Source organism: Lathyrus oleraceus, chromosome 4 (genome assembly GCF_024323335.1).
Source record: "Lathyrus oleraceus cultivar Zhongwan6 chromosome 4, CAAS_Psat_ZW6_1.0, whole genome shotgun sequence".
Taxonomy (NCBI): Eukaryota; Viridiplantae; Streptophyta; class Magnoliopsida; order Fabales; family Fabaceae; genus Lathyrus; species Lathyrus oleraceus.
Window position 1 is genome coordinate 38,582,987 of NC_066582.1, and position 22,816 is coordinate 38,605,802.

Genomic DNA, 22,816 nt, shown 5'->3' on the forward strand with positions numbered 1-22,816 from the left:
TTTTATTAAATAGGTCAGGTCATGCCAGATATTAAATAGGTCAGACTATAGGCCCTTGTTGGTTGGTCTGACCTATTCCTATCGCTAACATGTTACCACCTATAAAGTTGCACTTTTTCATGAAGCAACCTTATTCCAAATCATGGAAAAGCTTCATGGAAATGCTTCAAACATGTGCATCATCTCATAAAGGTTTTATAGGATGTATATAAGACAAGATACATCTGAAATTCAAATCACCTCTCTCATACATAAAATTTAAAACAATTCATATAACTTTTATAAGTTTTCATACAACTTTAATAATGAAACTTTATGCATAACTTTCATATCATTCAAAGAGTTTCATTCAAACATTCTGAAAAATTACGAATATAAGTTTGGATTGTGATCATGAGAAAGAGAAGAAAAAATCATTCATCTTGAAAATCATTTCAAGAACAATTGTATATCAAACCATTCAAAGTGTATTTTGACTTAATCAACAAATTTGTGGTGATAAGTTGTTGAAAAAAGGTTTGAATTTGATTGATTCAAATTCCATCATATAGTTTTGGTGTTTGTGAAAAAGGTCCTTTGAATTGGGGTGATTTAAGGTTCACCATAGATTTGGTGATTGTGTTGTAAAAGAAAGTAGGTTTCTTTCTTTTATGTGTATGCATTAGAAGATTGTAAGAAGATCTTGATGAAGACTTATACAAAGAACTAATCATAGTAGAAAATCCTTTAAGGTGTAGAGGGATTAGATGTACCATTGATTATAAAGGGAACTAGTATAGTGCTTTGTGTCATTTATCTTTATGCAATTTAAAGTCATCATAAGAACATATCATAATCATAACTTCCGGAATAATAACAAGCGAAGAATTGTTGCGCATGAAAAAAGAAAATTGGCAACTTTAATTCACCCCATCCTCTTAGATCGCATTTCATAGCGTTTATTGTGCTTGTAAGCATCTTTCATCCTAAATACAAAAGTCTGAATCTTCAGTTGTATCTTGTTCAGTACTCGTATCTTTTTTATATTGATCACTCTTTTCTGGCAGGTTGTGAGTCTGATTCTTGCTACTTTCACCCACATGCAAGTTTGTAGGTATTTGCAGGTTGAGAGGTGGGGTCTCATAAACCATATCCAGACAGGATCTTGGTCTTTTACCTTTATCAATGGTTCTTATGTTCTCCATAGTATATGAAACAAGTAGAAAAAACCAAACAGCAGAGGCAGAAAGCACACCAAATAATAAGATACTGAGAAAAGAAAGAAAAGGATCTAAACTAAGAAGCGCAAAAAGATAACTAAGATGAGACGAGCCAAGCACCAAATCAGCAAACAACGGAGACAACATTCAAAATGCAACAGCAGTTCTCGGATGAGACAGAGCCAAGCACCAAAACGGCAAACATCCAAAATGCAACACATTCAAAATGCAATAGCAGTTCTGGGATGAGACGGAATGGAACACATCAGTTCTCACACAAATCTATACAATATTTGAGGAGGAAGGATACGAGAGACGATGGGCAGCAAAGAGCAAGGGCATTATGGGACACATCAATTGAATGAGATCGTGAATCTTAGAGCATTCAAATAATTGAAAAGACTAAAAAGGGTGGTCTGAAATACTCTAGTACATGACATGATTTCACATTACCAGTAAGTGAGACAAAAAAAACTGGTTGTTTTTATAATTGATTAGCATACATAATTTTTTGCAAAATTATTTAAATCTTTTTCTCTATAATCCAATCAAATTCTTATTTACAAACACTTCTTATGATTTATAATTGGATTTTGTATCCCAAAATTTACAACATTCAAACGGTACTTACAAGCTTTTATGAGCTTAAATGAATTAATCTGAAAATATAGTCACTACTTGACGTATCATCTCCATCGAGTTTACAATATTATTCTTAAAAAGCATTGTTGTTTGAATCATGATATAGTAACTAAAGAGACTAAGGCATGAAACCTGCCTGCACATCTTATCTTTTCCCCATGATTCATTCATCTCCTATAGACTTTCCCGACAAACCTTTGAAAGGAGTTTCCCAGCCCAACACTGACAGCTTCTGCTAAATATCGTGCCTGAAAATTATCGGGATGGCTAAGAAAACTTAAAAGCACCAACCCTTTAATCTACATAATTATAATTTCAAAAACTTGAAGGACCAATCACAGTATCAACTTGAGGACTTACCTCCTGAATGGTTTTCTTCAGATCAAATGCATCTTTCACTCGAGCATCCAAAAATGTCCATGTATCCTGAAAATCTGCCACAAAACAAGCCACAGAAGAATCAGAGACAGTTCTCACAAGTAACAATTATACCACATCGAGCCATAAACATGTCTCAACCCAAAATGGTATTTACTCCACAAGAGACCCCAAAAACACTGCAGTATCCATGGGACAATGCATAGACGAATAAAATTTCTTTTTTTTCTCAACATTAACTTTATCAAATTAATCCTCATATTTATTACAATTCAGAAAAGAAAAACAAAATGAGTCTTGAAACTCAAATTTTTTGTTAGATAATGGAAAACAGAATCCTGTTGATATCTTCAAAGCATTCACGGCGATAAAATTCATGAGCAAAAGAAAGAATGATTAAGGCATTTTTCAATTTTCGATGCAAACGTACTTCCGGTCCAAAGAACTCTATAGATACTGTATATCCAACCAAATGCCTGGAATTTTCCAACACAACCAGGAGGTGATCCACAAATAAATTATTATAATTAGAAAGGCACCAAATTACTAGATAATGGATAAAACTTAATCAAGCAATAATCCAAGCAAGTTTGTATCCCAAAAAACTAACCAGCAGAACTATCTGTCAGCATATAAATCTCTGTTGTTGAGTATATTCCTCCAAGGACAGTGCGCTTGGCATACCAATCGATGTCAGAGGCTTTATCGCCAGCAGCATGCCATATCTCATCCACAAGCATTGCCCTCTGCTTAAAACTCGTTGGAACATTTACCGGCTGTGCCTGTAAATATGTTATTTGCCAGAAACTCTTTCATATCTATAATTCACAAATACCTACTAAGCCTCTAAAAGGGAAAAAAAGACAAAGGTAAAAACCTGGATACTTAAAGCTTCAGGCCATATGGATATGTAAGGAGCTTGCATTTCTAGACGAAATTTGATAAGCTTAGAGATGCAATCACTTGGTGACAAAATTTTCAAGGTTTCATCTGTGTCAATTCTATCAACGAGTCTTTGTAAGCATTCATCCATGAAAAACTGAAAAAAATAAGTTTTATGATGAACAAAAGGATTGACTCACAAAAACAAGTAACCACAAGTGAAAGAGAGTAGTCTTCACAATCCACTAAACTAATATTCATACTTGATCATGAACAATTGGAAGGAAATTCATGCATTAGAAACTCGCAACTGAAAAAAGCAACCGAAAAAACTGATAAACATCATTGACAAATCCTAAAATTATAGCTGGCCAAAGGTCACATCTTACAATGCTAGGGGACTTAAAGAGAATACTGGCATTGCACATACAAGAAATTTTTTGAGAGGAGAGAGGGTAAGGAGATGTCTAACTAAGAAAATATTACTCTTGGAGAAAAACTTCTCCCCAATTAGGTTAGAGAGGAAGGGTTGCTGCATAATTGCGCCTAATAACTGAGATTACAACATAAAATGTTTTAAGGTTATTATAATATAGAATATTGTGAAATGGCTGATAGTACCATTTAAAACAATTTGAGGTAATGCAATTTGAGCTACTATAGTCATCTTCTAACTATGACAGAAGACTAAACGGTTCATCTTGGGCGATGGTTAAGTTGGTTAGATAGTTAGATTGTGGTTAAGTTGGTTAGATAGTTAGATTGTAGTGAAGTTGGTTGGAAATTAACTGCCAACCAACTTAACCATTTTATACCATAAGTGCTGAGAAGGAAAAATTAACTGCTAACCAAGTTCTAACTATTTAACAGAATGCTAACAAAAAAATGTAAAATCAGAAAACTAACTTCATTATAACAGCTAATCAGCAATTAATACTAAAACAGGTAACCAACAATTAATTAAGCATGTAACAACTAAAACCACTCTCTCTATACTTTAACAATTACTCTAATCAAATCATACTAACAGCTAATCAGCAAATATTTTAACTGACTAAATTAAATAATCTGAACTAAACTTTAAAAAAAAAAGTTGAATCCAGTCATTAGATGCACGAAGGGAAAAAAAGCCACTGGAAATAATCAAGACATCATAAAGGCGCGTATGTTTGGTTCTGTGGTGAAAAAAATTGATTTTGAGTGAATTGATTATGTAAAATTGATTCTGGTTTAAGAGTGAGTTGAATGGAAAGTGATTTATGTTTTGAATAATTTTATGCGAAATTGCTAGAAATTCTAGCTTCAATTAGGAATATAGAAGAACCAAACACATCAAAATCATTCCAAAATCAATTATACACCTCTAAAATTGCTTTTGGCTATTCCAAAAGCTAAACCAAACAAAGATAGTGAAGAAAATGAACCTCAACCAATGCAGCTTCCTTCCTTGACAAAGATCCAACAATAGAAGGAGAAAGACCAACATCGTTCGCCCCTGCCATTAACGCTGCTTCTGTCCATCCCAGCTTCATCTGAAAATCCACAATATGCAAAAATGGAATAATCAAGATGCAGAAAAATGGAATAAAGATTAAATAAAGAAGTATAAGAGAAATAGAGTCGGTGTACTGACGACGTGAGTGAGTGAGGCGTGAAGCAAGCGAGCATGTTCGTCCTCGTACTTGGCTCTTGATTTCGAACTCTGGCGCCGTGAATCATCATCGGAGGATGATGATGATGTTGAAGAAGTGGAATCATTGAAACTAGGGTTTTCGGTGGTGGAAACAGGAATCGCATCATGGATAGAATGTGGATTAGAAAAAGGTTGATTCTCCGTGGTGGAATAGCGAGAAGAGGTTATCAATGTAAGAGGACGCCGGAATCGGAGTCCAATGTTTCCATTGTAGTGCCTTGCACCGCCCAAAAATCGATTCGCCGCCGTTCGAAACATTCCGTTGCCGTCGTCGTTTTGAGATGTGAGGTTTTTAGTTTGGGAAGAAAGAAAAAACAGTTAAAGGTTGACGTAGCAGGTTTATTGAAGCGCCACGTGTTTAACCACGTGTATGACCTTTCTTCTAATTAACATCTACCAAAATTCCTTCACTATCCAAAGTTAAATTAATTTCAAAGGACATGCCTTAAACTATAATTTGTCATTTCCCCCAACTAATTATATCTTTAATTACATTTGATTCTTATTATATTTTTATTTAAATAAAAAATTTAATTGCAATATACTCATTGTGTAAAAGGATTTTATAATGTCAGTTAATCTTAAACGTTGAATTTTTAATTTTTTTTTTCACGAGGTGTTATATGTAATTTCATACGTCAATTCATCATGTATGAGAAGGATTTGGATCTCACTTCTCCTTAGGTTGTTACCAAATACAAAAGCCCCGTAGAGATCGATAATAGTATGTTCCATTCTTTGAATATTTGTTGTTTATATTTGGTTCATAAATTTTTTCTTCTGATTTTATGTTAAATCCTCAAATTTTTACTTAATTTAATTTGTTTTAAATTGAACACAGGTTCTGCAGTTAGTTATTTCAGAATATAAATCTAAGATTAAGGTTGTAGACATTGTTGCATTGATTTTTATAAATCTGAAGTCTTGGTTAAAGGTAAGGGAAAAACGACATTACAAGAGAAAGAGAAAACAAAGAAATTAGAGATAAGTAATTTCATGTGTTCTATAATATTTTTGGATAAGTGGTTGTTAATGGTTACTTTTATGTTGTAATTAATAGTTGATGACTTAGCTTGCTTCAATCAGATTTGTTTTTTAAAATTAAATTGATAAATGATATATGTTTCTAATGTGAATCTTTTTTTTAATTATCCAATTATTAAAAAAAAATTACAAAAATAATTAAAAATTAAAAAAAATTCCAAAAATGACCATTTTTGGCCCTAAAAACAACTAAGGCGCCACCCTAGTTGGCGCCTACCCTTAAAGGGTAGGGCAAGTCACCACTAGGAGTGGCGCCCACCCTTAAAATTTTTTTTTTTTTAATATTTAAAATGTTTTTTTTTTAAATTAGTTTAAATTTATTAATTTATATTTACTATAAATTATAATAATATTTATATAATTTACAACATATATATATATATATATATATATATATATATATATATATATATATATATATATTAATTTAATTTATAAGTAATTAATAGTATTTATAAATTTTTGGAAATTCTAATTCAATTTAATACATGTAAATAAATCATAATTTGTATAGATTAAACAACATATATTTATATTAAAATAATACACAAGACAAATATTATGAAGATATGATTAAAAATAGGGTACTCGGATGCTTTGAATATTATTTTAGTAAAACATGTTTTAGAAAGTTTTAATTGGAATCTTGCAGAGTAGGTGATGAAGACATTTGATTAGGTTGGCATGCGTGGGAATCTTGCAGAGTAGGTGCAGGCTAGGTGCATGCGAGGTTGGCATGCATTGGTACAAATTAATTGGAGTTGTCTTGTCTAAGGGAAAGGCTTGGTGGTAGTGTTGCATGCAAAGATATGACACGTGTAAGGCATGCGTGGGAATCTTGCAGACTAGGTGGTGAAGACATTTGATTAGGTTGGCATGCGTGGGAATCTTGCAGATTAGGTGCAGGCTAGGTGCAGGCTATGTGCAGGCGAGGTTGCCATGCATTGGTACAAACATTAGATGGATAGACATGCGTGTCGAAGGCTTGGTGGATGTGTGAGTATAAGTATTCACACAACATTTCACAAAGGTATTCACAAGCTCCTTCACAATATCTTCACATATATCTTCACAATATCTTCACATATATCTTCACAATATCTTCACAAAATCTTCACATATCATGGCACCTTCATCACAATACAAAATCAAAGCTCACGTCAATGGTGAGACTTATGAATGTGATAAGTCTGGCTTCCTATTTAGAAACACCGATTGCACTCGTTTTTGTCTAAATAGAGGAGCTGACTTCTCTTATCTGAAAAAAAAGATTGAGTCCAAACTTAGACAACCTGTGTCCCAAATTTTTTACCAACAACCTTTTTTTTCCTGAAAATAGCTCAGTCAGGTTTTATAAGACATTGATTCAAAATGACATGGAGGCACAATACATGTTTCGTAACCATGAGTATTCTGGTTACGACTATATAGTGTTGTACATTGTGTTGGAACAATTCCAACCAACTCAGAATATCCAGTCACAGGTTATTGATCCTGTGGTTGATGACGAACAAGACGTTGAACACCCCGTTGAAGACGATGTCGTTGATGATGCAGAAGACGTGGTTGATGACTTGGTGAACCGTGATTCCGAAGACGAAGACCAAGTACAAATACCTATAGCGCAACGGTACTCATCGCCTGCCCACTACACAACCCTTAACTTGGGCGAGGATGAGCCCTCATCAGATATGTTCTACAACCCTTATATGAGGTCTGATGAGGAGTTAAAGAAGGGTGACCAATTTCGGACCAAGGAAGAGTGCCTGTTAGCAATAAAAAAATTGGCACTTGAAAAACTGTGTTGACTACGATGTTAACAGATCAAACCCGGAAAGATACGTTATTTTATGCAAAAATCCGGAGTGTGGGTTTAGGTTGATGGCATCGTACAAGAAGAAATATAACGCGTGGGTGATAGGGTCCATTTCTCAAGCTCACACTTGCGTCAACACAAACATGGCACAGGATCATCGCAAACTTAGCCATGATATGATATGCCATTCAATAATACCTCTTGTTGAAGTTGACCCGTCAGTCAAGGTCAAAACCATTATCTCCCATTGTGTTGCTGTTTTCAAATATACACCGTCGTACAGAAAGGCTTGGTTAGCGAAAACCAAGGCTATTGAACTGGTATACGGTATTTGGGAGGAATCATACAAACAACTTCCGCGCTACCTTGCTGCACTACATTTGTATTCACCTGGGACGGTTTCTATAATGGAGACCTTACCGGCACAATCCCCTGACGGAACTTGTCTAGAAGGTAATGGAATATTCCATAGACTTTTCTGGGCATTCCGTCCCTGCATCATAGGTTTCACATTCTGCAAGCCGCTTATTCAGGTCGATGGAACTTGGCTGTATGGGAAATACAAAGGATCGTTACTGATGGCGGTCGCACAAGATGGAAATTCTAATATTTTCCCAATAGCCTTTGCATTGGTAGAAGGAGAAACGACTGCTGCTTGGAATTTCTTCCTTAAGAATCTGCGAATGCACCTGACTCCACAAGCTGGCATCTGTGTGATTTCTGACAGGCACGCTTCAATAGACAGTGCATACAATAATCCAGCAAATGGTTGGCATGACCCCCCGTCTACCCATGTCTACTGCATCAGGCATATTGCTCAAAATTTTATGCGGGAGTTCAAGGATAACTTCTTGAAGCAACATTTGATAAACGCGGGGTATGCATTAAACCAACCTGGATTCCAATACTACCGCCGGGAAATAGTGTTGGCAAATTCTGATGCAGGGAGGTGGATCGATAACATTGACAGAGCAAAGTGGACTAGGTCATACGACGATGGGGTGAGGTGGGGCCACATGACAAAAAATCTTGTGGAATCAATGAACGACGTCTTTAAGGGCATACGTAACCTCCCGGTAACCGCATTGGTGAGTGCGACCTATTTTCGGATGGCAACGTTGTTCGTAACAAGAGGCAGGCGCTGGCATGAAGTGTTGCAGACGAGTCAAGTATATAGTGATGCCTGCATGAAGTTTATGAGGCAGGAATCTGCCAAAGCCAGCAGCCATCGGGTTACGGAATTCGACCGCCATGGCCACACTTTTAGTGTCAAGGAAACAATTGACCACAACCAAGGGCTGCCCAGACAAGAGTATAGGGTCCTAATACCCGACCGTTGGTGCGACTGTGGTCAATTTCAGGCCTATCGTATGCCTTGTTCCCATGTCATTGTAGCGTGTTCACACAGCCACTTCGATGCATTATCGCTAGTGTCTCCCATCTACAAAGTTGCAACATTGCTCAATGTATACGACAATCCCTTTCCGGTGGTAGCATTGGAGGCGTATTGGCCAGAGTATGACGGGGAAATTGTTTGGCACAACGAATCGATGCGGCGGAATAAAAGTGGTCGCCCAAACAGCAGGCGCATTAGAACTGAAATGGACGTCGCAGAGAAAATGCAGAGGAAGTGTGGCATATGTCGACAACTGGGGCATAATAAGAACAAATGTCCATATCGTGGATCTACTTTGACTACATAGTTGTATTAGTTCATAACTCTGTGTACCAATGCTATTTATCAATAAAGTTTACTTTTTATTCCAAATAGAAGATGACATTGGAACAACAAACACAAACATCTAACATTACAACAACAATTACTAAAACAAAAACAAATACTGGAACAAGAACAAGTACTAAAACAACAACAAGTACTACAACAATAGCAAATACACAAACAACATCACAAACAACCCTAAAAATCTAGGAAATTACAACAGTTAACACTATGTCGTCTGATCCATGCATCATTTGGATGCAATCAATGTCGCTTTCAACTTCAACCCACGAACATACCGTTTCTCCAGTTTCAGATGGCATACTTCTTCTAAGCCTCTGAATCCTTCTGATGACTTCACCAGGTTCGTAATCTCCCTCTAACCAAGACATCAAGGATCTTCTTAATTGGTCCAACGAACGGATGTTCCAAAATTTCATCTCCATGGGGGGTTTCACAGGCGAGAAAATAACATGCCCGTCCCTTTTTAAGATTACTGGTTCTGGATCCGGGCGCCTTGATGATGGCCGCTCCCATGATGACGGTCTGGGGGATGCCATGAACTCAACCTGATAGAGAAAGTGATAGGAAATAGTGGTGAAGAAAATGCAAGGAAATAACACTTTATTTATAGGACAAGATTAATTAGTCTTAGGGGGAATTAGGGTTTGGATTAGGTCACACCTACCTAACATGATTAAGCCTAATTCTCCCAAATATTTATAAATACTATTAATTACTTATAAATTAAATTAATATATATATATATATATATATATATATATATATATATATATATATATATATATATAATATATATATATATATATATATATATATATATATATATATATATATATATATATATATATATATATATATATATCTTATAAATTATATAAATATTATTATAATTTATAGTAAATATAAATTAATAAATTTAAACTAATTAAAAAAAAACAATTTAAATATTAAAAAAAAAAAAAATTTAAGGGTAGGCGCCACTCCTAGTGGCGACTTGCCCTACCCTTTAAGGGTAGGCGCCAACTAGGGTGGCGCCTTAGTTGTTTTTAGGGTCAAAAATGGCCATTTTTGGAAATTTTTTTAATTTTTAGTTATTTTTGTAATTTTTTTTTAAAAATTGGATAATTAAAAAAAAATTCTTCTAATGTTATTGTTGTTTACTTTTATTTGAAGAATGTTCTGCTTTAATTTTTACTTTTCTTAAAATAGTTGAAAAATATTATGTTTTGTATAGGTAATGAAAAAACATAAGATTGATGAATATGAACCATAAATTATTGAAACATTCTAATATTATTAGATTTAGAGAGGTTAGTTAGTTTACTCAAGATCCTTTCTATTTTATTATGGCTATTAGAAAAGAACATTAAAAAATGGCTTCATTTAGTTGATATAAAACCATGAATATGACAAATATGGTATTGTTGACACTGGAAAATAGCCACATCAAAAAAGATTTGTTTTAAAATAACAATATAAAATAAGTTTTGTTTTTCAATCGTGGTTATTTTTATTTGAAAACTCTAGAATTATTTGTTTTAAGTGTATCACATATTGAATAATGATATATGTGTAAGAACTAGAAATAATAGACGTTGAAAGGAAAGCTGTGTTATTAATTAGAAATAGAAAGCAGACTTATATAACCTTTACAAATGGAATTAATCAAAAGTCAGTACTGCATGACAAGAAAATAGGAATAAAAGAAATTGATCATAAAATATAGGACTTCTTCCTAAAGAATCTAACTTCCCTTAGAACTAGGATTTATTAGTAAACGTGGACTGAATTAAAAAATAACTTTAACTAACATTCCCTCCCTTATTAGCTTACTTCTGTGATCTTCATTACTCCAAGCATGCTTCGAAGCTTCTCAAACTGCTCGAGCTTCAATGGCTTTGTCATTATATCTGCAGCTTGTTCTTCAGAGCAGCAAAAACTCAGTCTCACCACTTCATCATTTACCAAGTCTCTGAGAAAATGAAACCTTACTACAATATGCTTACTTCTGCCATGAAAAACTGGATTTTTGGACAATTGAATAGTGGAACTGTTGTCACATAAAATCACAGTTTCTTCCTTTTCTTCAGCTCCAAGTTGCTCCAGTTTCTTCCTTTTCTTCAGCTCCAAGTTGCTCCAAGATTCTTCTAAGCCAAATACATTGACAAGCACAAAGTGCTGCAACAATATATTCCGCCTCAGTGGTAGATAGGCTCACAACAGGTTGTTTTTTCGAAGCCCATGAAACAGCTTCAGACCCTATCATAAACACTAAACCAGAAGTGCTTCTTCGATCATCTAAATCTCCTGCGTAATTGCTGTCAGAATAAGCTATAAGACTTGTTTTTCTTCCTCCATTCTTATAGAATATTCCGTGCTCTGTGGTTCCTTTTAGATATCTTAAGAGTCTTTTTGTAGCATCCCAATGTGATTATTTTGGATTTTCCATGAAGTTGCTCATCAAACTCACCCCGAACATCAAATCCGGTCGAGTTACCATTAGATACACGAGGCTTCCAATGACTTGTTTGAACATCGTAGCATCTACTTCAGTGTCATCCTCATCTTTTGATAAAATTGTTCCTGGAACAATTGGATTCCTTACTGAGTTGTTGCTTCCTATGTTGAACCTTGTTAGAACTTCTTGAGCATATCTTCTTTGACAAATAAATATCCCAGCTTCACATTGTATCACTTCTATTCCAAGAAAATGTCTCATCTTTCCCAAGTCAGTCATGTCAAAATCTAACTTCATTGAGCTTTTAAATTCATCACACATGCTTCTATTATTTCCAGTAAAGATCAAATCATCAACATAAAGACTAACCATCAAAATGTTACCTTCATTTTCTTGGTGAACAAAGTGTGTTCATTGGAGCACCTTTCAAATTTTTCTTTTGCAAAGTATGACTCAATTTTGCTGTACCAAGCTCTCGGTGCTTGTTTAAGGCCATATAATGCTTTCTTCAACTTGTAGACTTTGTCTTCTTCTCCTTTCTTGACAAATCCTTCAGGCTGCTGTACAAATACTTCCTCCTTGAGCTCACTGTGAAGAAAAGCGCTTTTCACGTCAAGTTGATATACTTCTCATCCATGTTGAGCTGCCAAAGCTAATAGTACCCGCACAGTGTCGAGTCTTGCGACTAGTGCAAATACTTCCGTATAATCCACTCCATACCGTTGTGCATATCCTTTTGCTACCAATCTCGCCTTAAACTTTTCAACTTTCCCATTTTCATCGAGCTTGGTTTTGAAAATCCATTTAACTCCAATAGGCTTAACTCCTTTTAGTGCATCAGTTAGCTCCCATGTCTTGTTCTTTTCTATTGCATTCATCTCCATGTTCATTGCTTCTCTCCACTTCATGCTCTTGAATGCTTCTTCGAAGAGGTAAGGATCACTTCCATTGTCATCCATCATCATCGCCATTAAACTTTCTTCTTCCTCAAAAAGATTTGTTCCCTCTTCATAATCTGCCATCCAAACGGGTTTTCTTCTATTCCTTGTTGCCCTCTCTAAAAAATCTTGTTCAACATCATTTGTTTCATTTCCCGGTGACCCGGTCTCGTTTAAACTGCTTGAGGATGCATCTTGATTGATATCACCACTGTTTTGTTCATCATTTTGTGCAGGTCCTTGGTCTTCACTACCTTCTTCGTTTTCTTCTTCTTCCCAATCTAGAACATCAACTTTGCATTCTTCTTCAGTTCTTCCCCAGTCCCAACTCTTTTCTGTAAGAACAAAAATTGTTCTACAACAGATTCCTTGATTTTGATGATAACAAAGGATGAAACCAAAAATGGCACCCTAACGAAAAGTTTCTAAGTGTGCAGGGTTCTAAAGAAAGAAGGAAGAAATCTGATGACGTCATCAGATACAGAACCAGATCAGATACAAATTATCAAATGATCAGAAGCATCTGAAGTGGAAACACGTTCAAGAAAGTCTAACTCTGAGCAAAACAGCAAAGTATCAGAAGCATCTGAACAAGAAGTAAGCTCTAGATGTTCTGACTCTGAACAACGCTATTTCTAAATTCTAGAAGTTATCAGCGCTGTCTGAAGAAACTATCTGAACTCAAAAGAGATCAACATCAGAAGAAAAGTTCCAAGATTCTCAGATACACGAAGACTCTGATCATGAAATTGCTAATTATGAAAGAGTAACGTTAAAGTCAAGTAAAGGTTTGCAAATGGATTTCCTAATACAGAAAGAGACGTTAATCTCCAATTTCAATGAAGTAGATACTATATGTGGTAAGTAGTCATTTCAAGGAGAGAAAGTTATCCTGCAGAAGCTATTTAAGTGATGGCGTAAATTCATTTTAATATCCACCAGTTTCAACCACTACCTCACTGATATATAAAATGGGCTGCAATCAACATTGACGCTATATGCAAGAAAACAAGCAAAAATTATACTGAAACATCAACGCACAAGAAATCTTCTTGCTCTCTAAATCTTCACGAAGCTTTTGCTTATAACGTGAAAAACTCTTGTTCTTAATATTGTAATATTTGCTTATCTTAGAAGCACTCTAGATTACATAAATCTTTTATCTATTGTTTGTTTATTTCCTCAAGTGACTCTGTGTAGTCTGTATACTTGAGAGGACTAAGAGATCTTTCTCTTAGACGTTGTTTGTAATCAATCTTTCAAGATTAGTGGATTAAGTCCTTGTTGAAGGCGAAATCACCTCGGCCGGGTGGACTGGAGTAGCTTTGTGTTATAAGCGAACCAGTATAAAATCCTTGTGTGATTTTCATTTTGAAAAAGTGCTTATTTTTCCAAACAATTTAAACCCCCCCTTTCTTGTTTTTCTCACCTTCAATTGGTATCAGAGCTCCGGCTCTGTTATTGATTTTCTAATCAAACACTTAACAGTGTAGAGAGATCCAGAAAGAGAAAAACTATGGCCCACACAAATGAAAAGGATAGTTACAATGCTAAGCCTCCTGTCTTTGATGGAGAGAAATTCGATTACTGGAAAGATAGAATTGAAAGTTTCTTTCTAGGCTATGATGCTGATCTCTGGGACATTATCACAGATGGATACAAACCTCTTGTCACAGAGGATGGAGCTGAAGTTCCCAGAAGTAAGATGTCAGATGATCAGAAACGAGTTTTCAAGAATCATCACAAGGCCAGAACCATACTCCTAAATGCTATATATTACAACGAGTATGAAAAGATCACCAACAGAGAAACAGCCAAAGACATACTTGACTCTCTAAGGATGACTCATGAAGGAAACTCTCAAGTCAAAGAGACAAAGGCTCTGGCGCTTATCCAGAAATATGAAGCCTTCAAAATGGAAGATGATGAAGCCATAGAGGCAATGTTCTCTAGATTCCAAACTCTGATTGCAGGTCTCAAGGTTCTAGACAAAGGATACACAACTGCAGACCATGTCAAAAAGATAGTCAGAAGTCTGCCAAAGAAATGGAGACCCATGGTTACTGCTCTGAAGCTGTCAAAGGATCTGAACAATATAAGTCTTGAAGAACTTGTCAGTTCCCTCAGAAGCCATGAGATAGAACTAGAGGAAGATGAGCCTCAGAAAAGGAACAAGTCCGTAGCATTAAAGTCCAGATATGAAAGACGCAAACCTGACAGAACCAAAGCTCTCCAGGCAGAAACTGAAGATACTGATGACTCTGAACCAGAAGATTCTGATGATGAAGAAGAATTGTCCCTCCTGACCAGAAGAGTTAAACAACTTTGGAAAAAGAGAAACAACAACTTTAGAAGATCAAGACCCAGAGGGGATCGATCAGAATCAACCTTCAAAGGTAAAACTAACAAAGATATTACTTGTTATGAATGTAAAGAAACAGGTCACTACAGGAATGAATGCCCCAAGCTAAAGAAAGACAATCCTAGAAAAGAAAGTTTCAAGAAAAATACCTTCAGGACAAAGAAAGGATTAATGGCTACCTGGGATGATAGTGAATCTGGGTCATCAGAATCTGACTCTGATGAAAAGGCCAACGTGGCACTTATGGCTACCACATCCAGGAGCAGCTCAGATGAAGAATCTGAAGAGGTATTTTCTGAACTCTCTCGATCTGATCTAGAATCATGCTTGTCAGAAACTCTTAGCTCATATCAGAAACTAAAACAAAAGCTTAAAAACATAAAAGGCTGTCTTAAAGCAAAATTTGAAGAATGTGGCAAGCTTGAGATGACAATTCTAGCGCGAGAAGATACAATCAGATCTTTAACACTAGAAAAAGATGGAGCAGAAAGAAAAAGCTTAGAATTAGAAGAAGCGTTGTCTCAAGCACCACAAACTTCAAATAAAATTATTTTTGAATACGAAGAAGCCTTTCAAGAATTTCTGAAAAATGGAATAGGTAGGAGTATTATGGCATCCATGATTTATGGAGTCAGTCAGAATAATAAAAAGGGAATTGGGTATGATCCTAAGGAAGATAAAACTTCTACCAGTAACCAACTTAAATCTCCCTTTTCATATCACTATACACACACACAAGAACAAAAATTTAAAAATGCTAGAAAATCCAAAGTTATGAGAAACTCTGGGAAAACTAATCTGAAAGGACCCAAGAGATTCTGGGTACCAAAAGATAAGATTGTCTATGTTGCAGATATCCTATGCAGCAAAGTTCAGACACCAGTCATGGTACCTGGACTCTGGATGCTCGCGACACATGACGGGAAGAAAGTCTATGTTCCAAAGTCTGGAACTTAAAGACGCTGGATTTGTAGGCTTCGGAGGAGATCAGAAAGGAAGGATCAGAGGCTCTGGAACTATTGGTAATGGTACTCTTCCCTCTATATCTGATGTCCTTTATGTAGAAGGATTAATGCATAACTTGTTATCCATAAGTCAATTAAGTGATAACGGTTATGATGTAATTTTTAATCAAAAAACATGTAAAGCCATTAATCAGAACGATGGCTCTGTCCTTTTCACAGGCAAGAGGAAAAACAACATTTATAAAATTAATATTTCTGATTTAAAAGAACAAAATGTTAAATGTCTGATGTCGGTTCACGAAGAGCAATGGGTATGGCATAGACGCTTGGGCCACATTAGCATGAGGAAACTTTCTCAGCTAAATAAACTCGAGTTAGTCAGAGGCCTACCTAAACTGAAGTTTTCTTCAGATGCTCTGTGTGAAGCATGTCAGAAAGGAAAATTTTCAAAAACTTCTTTTAAAAAGAAAAATGTTGTTTCTACCTCTAAGCCTCTGGAACTTCTCCACATTGGCTTATTTGGTCCTGTGAAAACAGCATCAGTCAATGGAAAGAAGTATGGACTAGTAATTGTTGATGATTACAGCCGCTGGACATGGGTGAAATTCCTAAAGCACAAGAGTGAGTCTCACTCTGTATTCACCAGTTTCTGTTCCAAAGTGCAAAAAGAATTTGACTCTAAAATTATTAGAGTCAGAAGTGATCATGGTGGGGAATTTGAAAACAAAGATTTTGAGGAATTATTTGACTCTAATGGAATATCCCATGATTTCTCCTGCCCTAGAACTCCACAACAAAATGGAGTTGTAGAGAGGAAGAATAGGACACTCCAAGAGATGGCCAGAACCATGATCAATGAAACTAATGTGGCAAAGCACTTTTGGGCAGAAGCTGTAAATACAACGTGTTACATTCAGAATAGAATCTCTATAAGACCTATTCTGGAAAAGACTCCCTATGAACTGTGTAAAGGAAGAAAACCAAACATTTCATATTTTCATCCTTTTGGATGTTCATGCTTTATCTTAAACACTAAAGAACATCTGAACAAGTTCGATTCCAAAGCACAGAAAGGTATTATGTTAGGATACTCAGAACGCTCTAAAGGCTACAGAGTATACAACACAGAAACCAAAATTGTGGAAGAATCTATTCATGTCAAATTTGATGATAAGCTTGACCCTGAAAAGTCAAAGCTAGTTCAAAGTTTTGCAGATTTAGAAATCACTCTTGCAGGATCTGATAGAACTCCAGAAGCAACTGTCACTCAGAACTCTGAAGAAGTTAAATCACCAGAAATCCCAAAGAAAGTTAAAAGTCGTATCAACGTATCTGAAGATTTGATTCTGGGAAACAAGGACGAACCTGTCAGAACCAGATCTACCTTCAGGACTTCTGAAGATACTCCTCTGGGACTAGTCTCTCTGATCGAGCCTACGTCTTGTGATGAAGCACTTCAGGATAACGACTGGGTGGCAGCTATGCAAGAAGAACTAGATCAATTTACAAAGAATGATGTCTGGGATCTCGTTCCTAAACCCAGAGGCATTCATGTCATTGGAACCAGATGGGTTTTCAGAAACAAGCTGAACGAGAAAGGAGAAGTCGTCAGAAACAAAGCTCGACTGGTAGCTCAAGGTTACAGTCAACAAAAAGGTATTGACTATAATGAAACCTTTGCTCCAGTCGCGAGGTTAGAATCTATTCGTCTTCTTGTATCTTTTGCTATTAATCACTCTATCAAATTATATCAAATGGATGTCAAGAGTGCATTCCTTAATGGTTATATTTCAGAAGAAGTGTATGTCAACCAACCTCCAGGTTTTGAAAATTCAAACTTTCCAGAACATGTTTTTAAACTTAAGAAATCTTTATATGGACTTAAACAAGCTCCCAGAGTTTGGTATGAACGTTTAAGCAATTTTCTTCTGGAACAAAATTTTATCAGAGGGAAAGTTGATTCTACACTCTTCTGTAAAAACCTTAACAATGATCTTATGATATGCCAGATTTACGTTGATGACATTATTTTTGGTTCTGCTAATATCTCTGTTTGTCAAGAATTTTCTGAGTTAATGCAGGCAGAATTTGAAATGAGTTTAATGCAAGAACTAAAGTTCTTCCTAGGAATTCAAATTAATCAAACTTCAGAAGTCACGTACGTTCATCAAAGCAAGTATATTAAAGATGTTCTAAAGAAATTTGATATGGCTGAATGCAACTCTGCAAAAACTCCTATGCACCCAACTTGCATTCTTGAAAAGGAAGAGGTAAGCAAAAAGGTTTGTCAGAAGCTCTATCGAGGTATGATAGGCTCTCTTCTTTATCTGACTGCTACTCGTCCTGATATTCTCTTTAGCGTCTGTCTTTGTGCCAGATTCCAATCAGATCCTAGAGAATCTCATTTAACAGCAGTTAAGAGAATTCTCAAGTATCTGAAAGGAACTCCTAACCTGGGCCTGATGTATGAGAAAACATCAGAGTATAGACTCTCGGGTTACTGTGATGCAGACTATGCAGGAGATAGAATAGAACGAAAAAGCACTTCTGGAAATTGCCAGCTTCTGGGAAACAATCTGATATCCTGGGCTAGCAAAAGACAGTGAACAATCGCTCTATCAACTGCAGAAGCAGAATACATCTCAACATCACTGTGCACAACTCAGATGCTCTGGATGAAGCATCAGTTAGAAGATCTGCAAATCTTTGAGAGTAACATTCCTATCTTTTGTGATAATACTGCTGCCATTTGTCTAAGTAAGAATCCCATTCTACATTCCAGAGCTAAACACATAGAAATAAAACATCATTTTATCAGAGACTATGTTCAGAAAGGGATAGTAACATTGAAGTTCATTGATACAGAACATCAATGGGCAGATATCTTTACTAAGCCTCTAGCTGAAGATAGATTTCTTTTTATCTTAGAAAATCTGAACATTAAAAATTGCCCTGAATAAAGTGTGGCTCTGAAAATGTAAAATGAGACTCTGATATAAACAAATGTGCTTCTGCCTCTGACTCTGATACTTCTACCAGTTAAGAAGATATCTGAGTTAGAAATCTCCAGGAACCAATCGTTTGGTATTCCTGAAGATCAGATACATCAAAACACGTGGAGCACTGAGCGTCTAACCCTAGAACTTCTAGACAACTGTCAAAAGAAATTCAAAGGACAGACGTTTGAAATCTCCTCGAGCAGTGTGCATACTGTTGGGATTAGACATTCATTAATTAGCCTTAATCATTTCTCCCCCAAGCGTGCTTACTTGAGCTTTGTGCTAACGCAATATTGTGTGTCGTTTTGCATGTGTTTTAACTTAGGGTATTTAAACACTTTTCTCACTTTTCACACACTTATCACTCTCACTCACTCTCAAACCCTCTCTAAAACCCTAAACCTCAAGCATTTCTGCAAACTCTTTATCTTCATCAATCTTCATCTTCTTCTTCACCATGGACGCTCAACAACAACAAGTTTTCAACTTTTCTCAACAAATGGAATCAAGCTCAACTGCTCAAACTTCAAGCATTCCAACTCCAACGGTTACAGGCGTCTCCATCACCCCTGTTTACAAGGAACCCCATGTTCTTGACCGTGAACCCCATATAAACCTAGCAACTCCTTTTGAGGGACTGGAAGTGTTGTGTGAAACGCTAGTAGATTTCGACAACATGAAGAGAAATGGCGTTGATCTTACTGAAGAACTTCGTCAACAAGGTTGGGGAAACTACTTCCAAAGGCTCTATGGCCCTGTTTACCCACTTCTCATCAAGGAGTTCTGGAGATTTGCAGATGCTGATGACCATTTCATCGTCTCCTATGTTTTGGGGGTAAAGATAGTAATTACTGAAAAGTCAATTGCTTCTTTATTGAACATGGAGAAAGATGGAGGAAAAAGGATTTACAACATCAACCCTAGATCAAGGCGCGTTGCTGAAGTAATCAATCCAACCATCTTCAAACCCAACACTGAAGGAAATCCTTCAAAGAACAAAGAGCTGCATCAGAACCTCAGAGTGTGGCTCAAGATCATTCTGGGAACTATTCACCACCGCCCAGCATCAAACTCCTCTGACTACATCAATGCAGATCAGAAGTGCATTCTGTATTGCATTCACAAGGGTGTGAAGATCTGCCTTCCTGCACTACTCTTCAGATACCTAAGAGACTCTGTCAGGGAGACCAGAAACAACATGAAGCCCAGATCCTACATCCCTCTGGGAAGATTGTTATCTGATGTTTTCATCGAGAATGGGCTGGTAGATCATCTGGAGAAGGCCAAGCTGATGCAAGATCTGGCAATAGATACTGGGAGGCCTCTGAACGCCAGAAATCTCAAGAGTATGGGAATAATAAAGAAGATTCAAGTCAGACCCACGCTGGACACATCCTGGGATTCCTTGAAAGATCAGAGGAAGTTGCCTCATGGTCTTGCTAGGTTCTACAAGAATGAACCCAGAGATGCGGTTGCTATCTATCTTCAGCGTCTGCTGGATGAAGGTGTTGACATCTCTGACTTCAGACTCGACGATTGTCTAGATTCAGAAGAAGACTTCGTCAGGTACAAGAGAGGTCTCTCTGAGAAAAAGATAGCATCACAGGCAAAGAAGGCAAGAATTGGAGAAACTTCTGGAAGCAGATCTCCAGCTCCTCTGCAAATTTCTACTGGTACGTCTGTTCCTCCTATTCCCTCTGAACCTCTGATGGTTTCCTCTACCCCTTCCTCTAATCCTCTCCCAACACCACCTATTTATACAACCTCTGACATTCCACCTTCTACAACCAGATCCCCACACCTTAAATTCAACCTTGATCATACATCCCTACCTCGATCTGAGGCTGAAGAAATGAACCAAACCACCTCTTCTTCCACAGCACCAGAGTCACCACCTTACTTCATCCTCTCTTCTGACCCAGAATGCTCTGACCCTAACTCTCCAACTCTAGCCCAAATTCAGGCTCAAAACCTAGCTTCACAACAACCAACACAATCTGAAGTAACTTCACCTCTCCAAACTCAACCTCCACCAGAACCTGAAGTCACTTCACCTCCCCCAGAACAAACCACCAACATCCCTTCTGAAGACCAACCTTCTGAAACTCAACCCTCTGACCTCCACACCTCTGATATCACCCCTCCAAACACCTCAGCTGAAACTGAACCTTTAGACTTAAACCCTCTTTACGCTTCACCCCAAAGATCTGAACCTCAACCTGAAGCAGAATCTGAACCTCTCACATTAAATCTCAGCCCTCCAACATCTTCACCTCAAACCTCTGAACCAAACCTTTCTGTACCTACCCTTGAGGAAGCCATAATGCTGGTCGCAGGGGCTTCAGTACAAAAGGTCAAGTCTCTGACCACTAACTCTGAAGTCAGTGATGATCCTGCTTCTGTAAGGACACACTGGAACAGAGTCATTGGCTGGATGACCTCTGAAGCTTTTAAGCTGAAGCACATTTCTGAACAAGTCAGAAACGACTTTATCAAAGATGCTGAGGCAAGACTCCAGGAAAGACTTGCAAGAGAAGCTGAAGCCAGAAGGCTAGAGGAAGAGAGACTAGCAAGAGAAGCTGAAGAGGAAGCCAGAAGGCTGGAGGAAGAAAGAGCAAGGGAAGCTGAAATCCTAAGGATAAAGGAAGCTGAAGCTAAAGCTCTGGCTGATGCTGCTGCTGCTGCCGAAGCTGAAGCACAAGCTGCTGCTGAAGCTGAAGCGCAGACTGCTGCTGAAGCACAGCAGGCTCTGACTCAGGGGGAGTCTTCTTCTTCTGTTATCCCTATGGTTCTCCAGACGCTGAAAGAACTTAAGCAAGATCAGAATGAACTTCGTGCCAGAATGGATAAGCAAGATACTGTCAACGACAACATCCAGAACATGCTTGCTCAGTTGCTTCAGAGAATGCCTCCGCCTCCGAACCCCTAGGCACTTAGGATATTTTTGCTTGCCTGTTGTTTTGTTTGCTTTCTCTGATTCTGATGTTTTCCTGTTCTTGTTGCCTTTGTGCTTTTATCTGAATACAATGTTTTTCTCTTAAATTCCTTATTTTTGCTATGTCTTTTTGATTCTGACAAAAAGGGGGAGAAGTCATTAATAGCTCTGATGAAAATACTGTCTAAATACCTTAAGCACTCTGCAACATATTTTCTTAAATTAAATTAACAATAGACTTAAGAGACTTAAGAAATTGCAGAAGGTATCAAGAAATTTCATCGCTTGGAAGCTCTGGTAAGAACTTCTGAACTCCCTAGCACTATCTCAGGGGGAGCTCTTATCTATCTGATCTGATATTATTCATGTTTCATCTGCTAATTAAGTTTGTTTTGTCATCATCAAAAAGGGGGAGATTGTAAGAACAAAAATTGTTCTACAACAGATTCCTTGATTTTGATGATAACAAAGGATGAAACCAAAAATGGCACCCTAACGAAAAGTTTCTAAGTGTGCAGGGTTCTAAAGAAAGAAGGAAGAAATCTGATGACGTCATCAGATACAGAACCAGATCAGATACAAATTATCAAATGATCAGAAGCATCTGAAGTGGAAACACGTTCAAGAAAGTCTAACTCTGAGCAAAACAGCAAAGTATCAGAAGCATCTGAACAAGAAGTAAGCTCTAGATGTTCTGACTCTGAACAACGCTATTTCTAAATTCCAGAAGTTATCAGCGCTGTCTGAAGAAACTATCTGAA

General features: G+C 36.9%; 1 protein-coding gene across 1 annotated transcript; it reads right to left on the reverse strand.

Annotated features, from left to right (window-relative positions):
- Positions 1 to 1,718: 1,718 nt before the first annotated feature.
- On the reverse strand, positions 1,719 to 5,149 carry LOC127138694 (uncharacterized). The gene is made up of 6 exons (XM_051065193.1): positions 4,735 to 5,149; positions 4,526 to 4,633; positions 3,097 to 3,258; positions 2,830 to 3,001; positions 2,202 to 2,275; positions 1,719 to 2,089 (listed from the first exon to the last, which is right to left on the reverse strand). Exons 1-6 carry the CDS (start codon positions 5,050 to 5,052, stop codon positions 2,009 to 2,011), a joined length of 915 nt encoding a protein of 304 aa, XP_050921150.1. The 5' UTR covers positions 5,053 to 5,149; the 3' UTR covers positions 1,719 to 2,008.
- Positions 5,150 to 22,816: the final 17,667 nt, after the last annotated feature.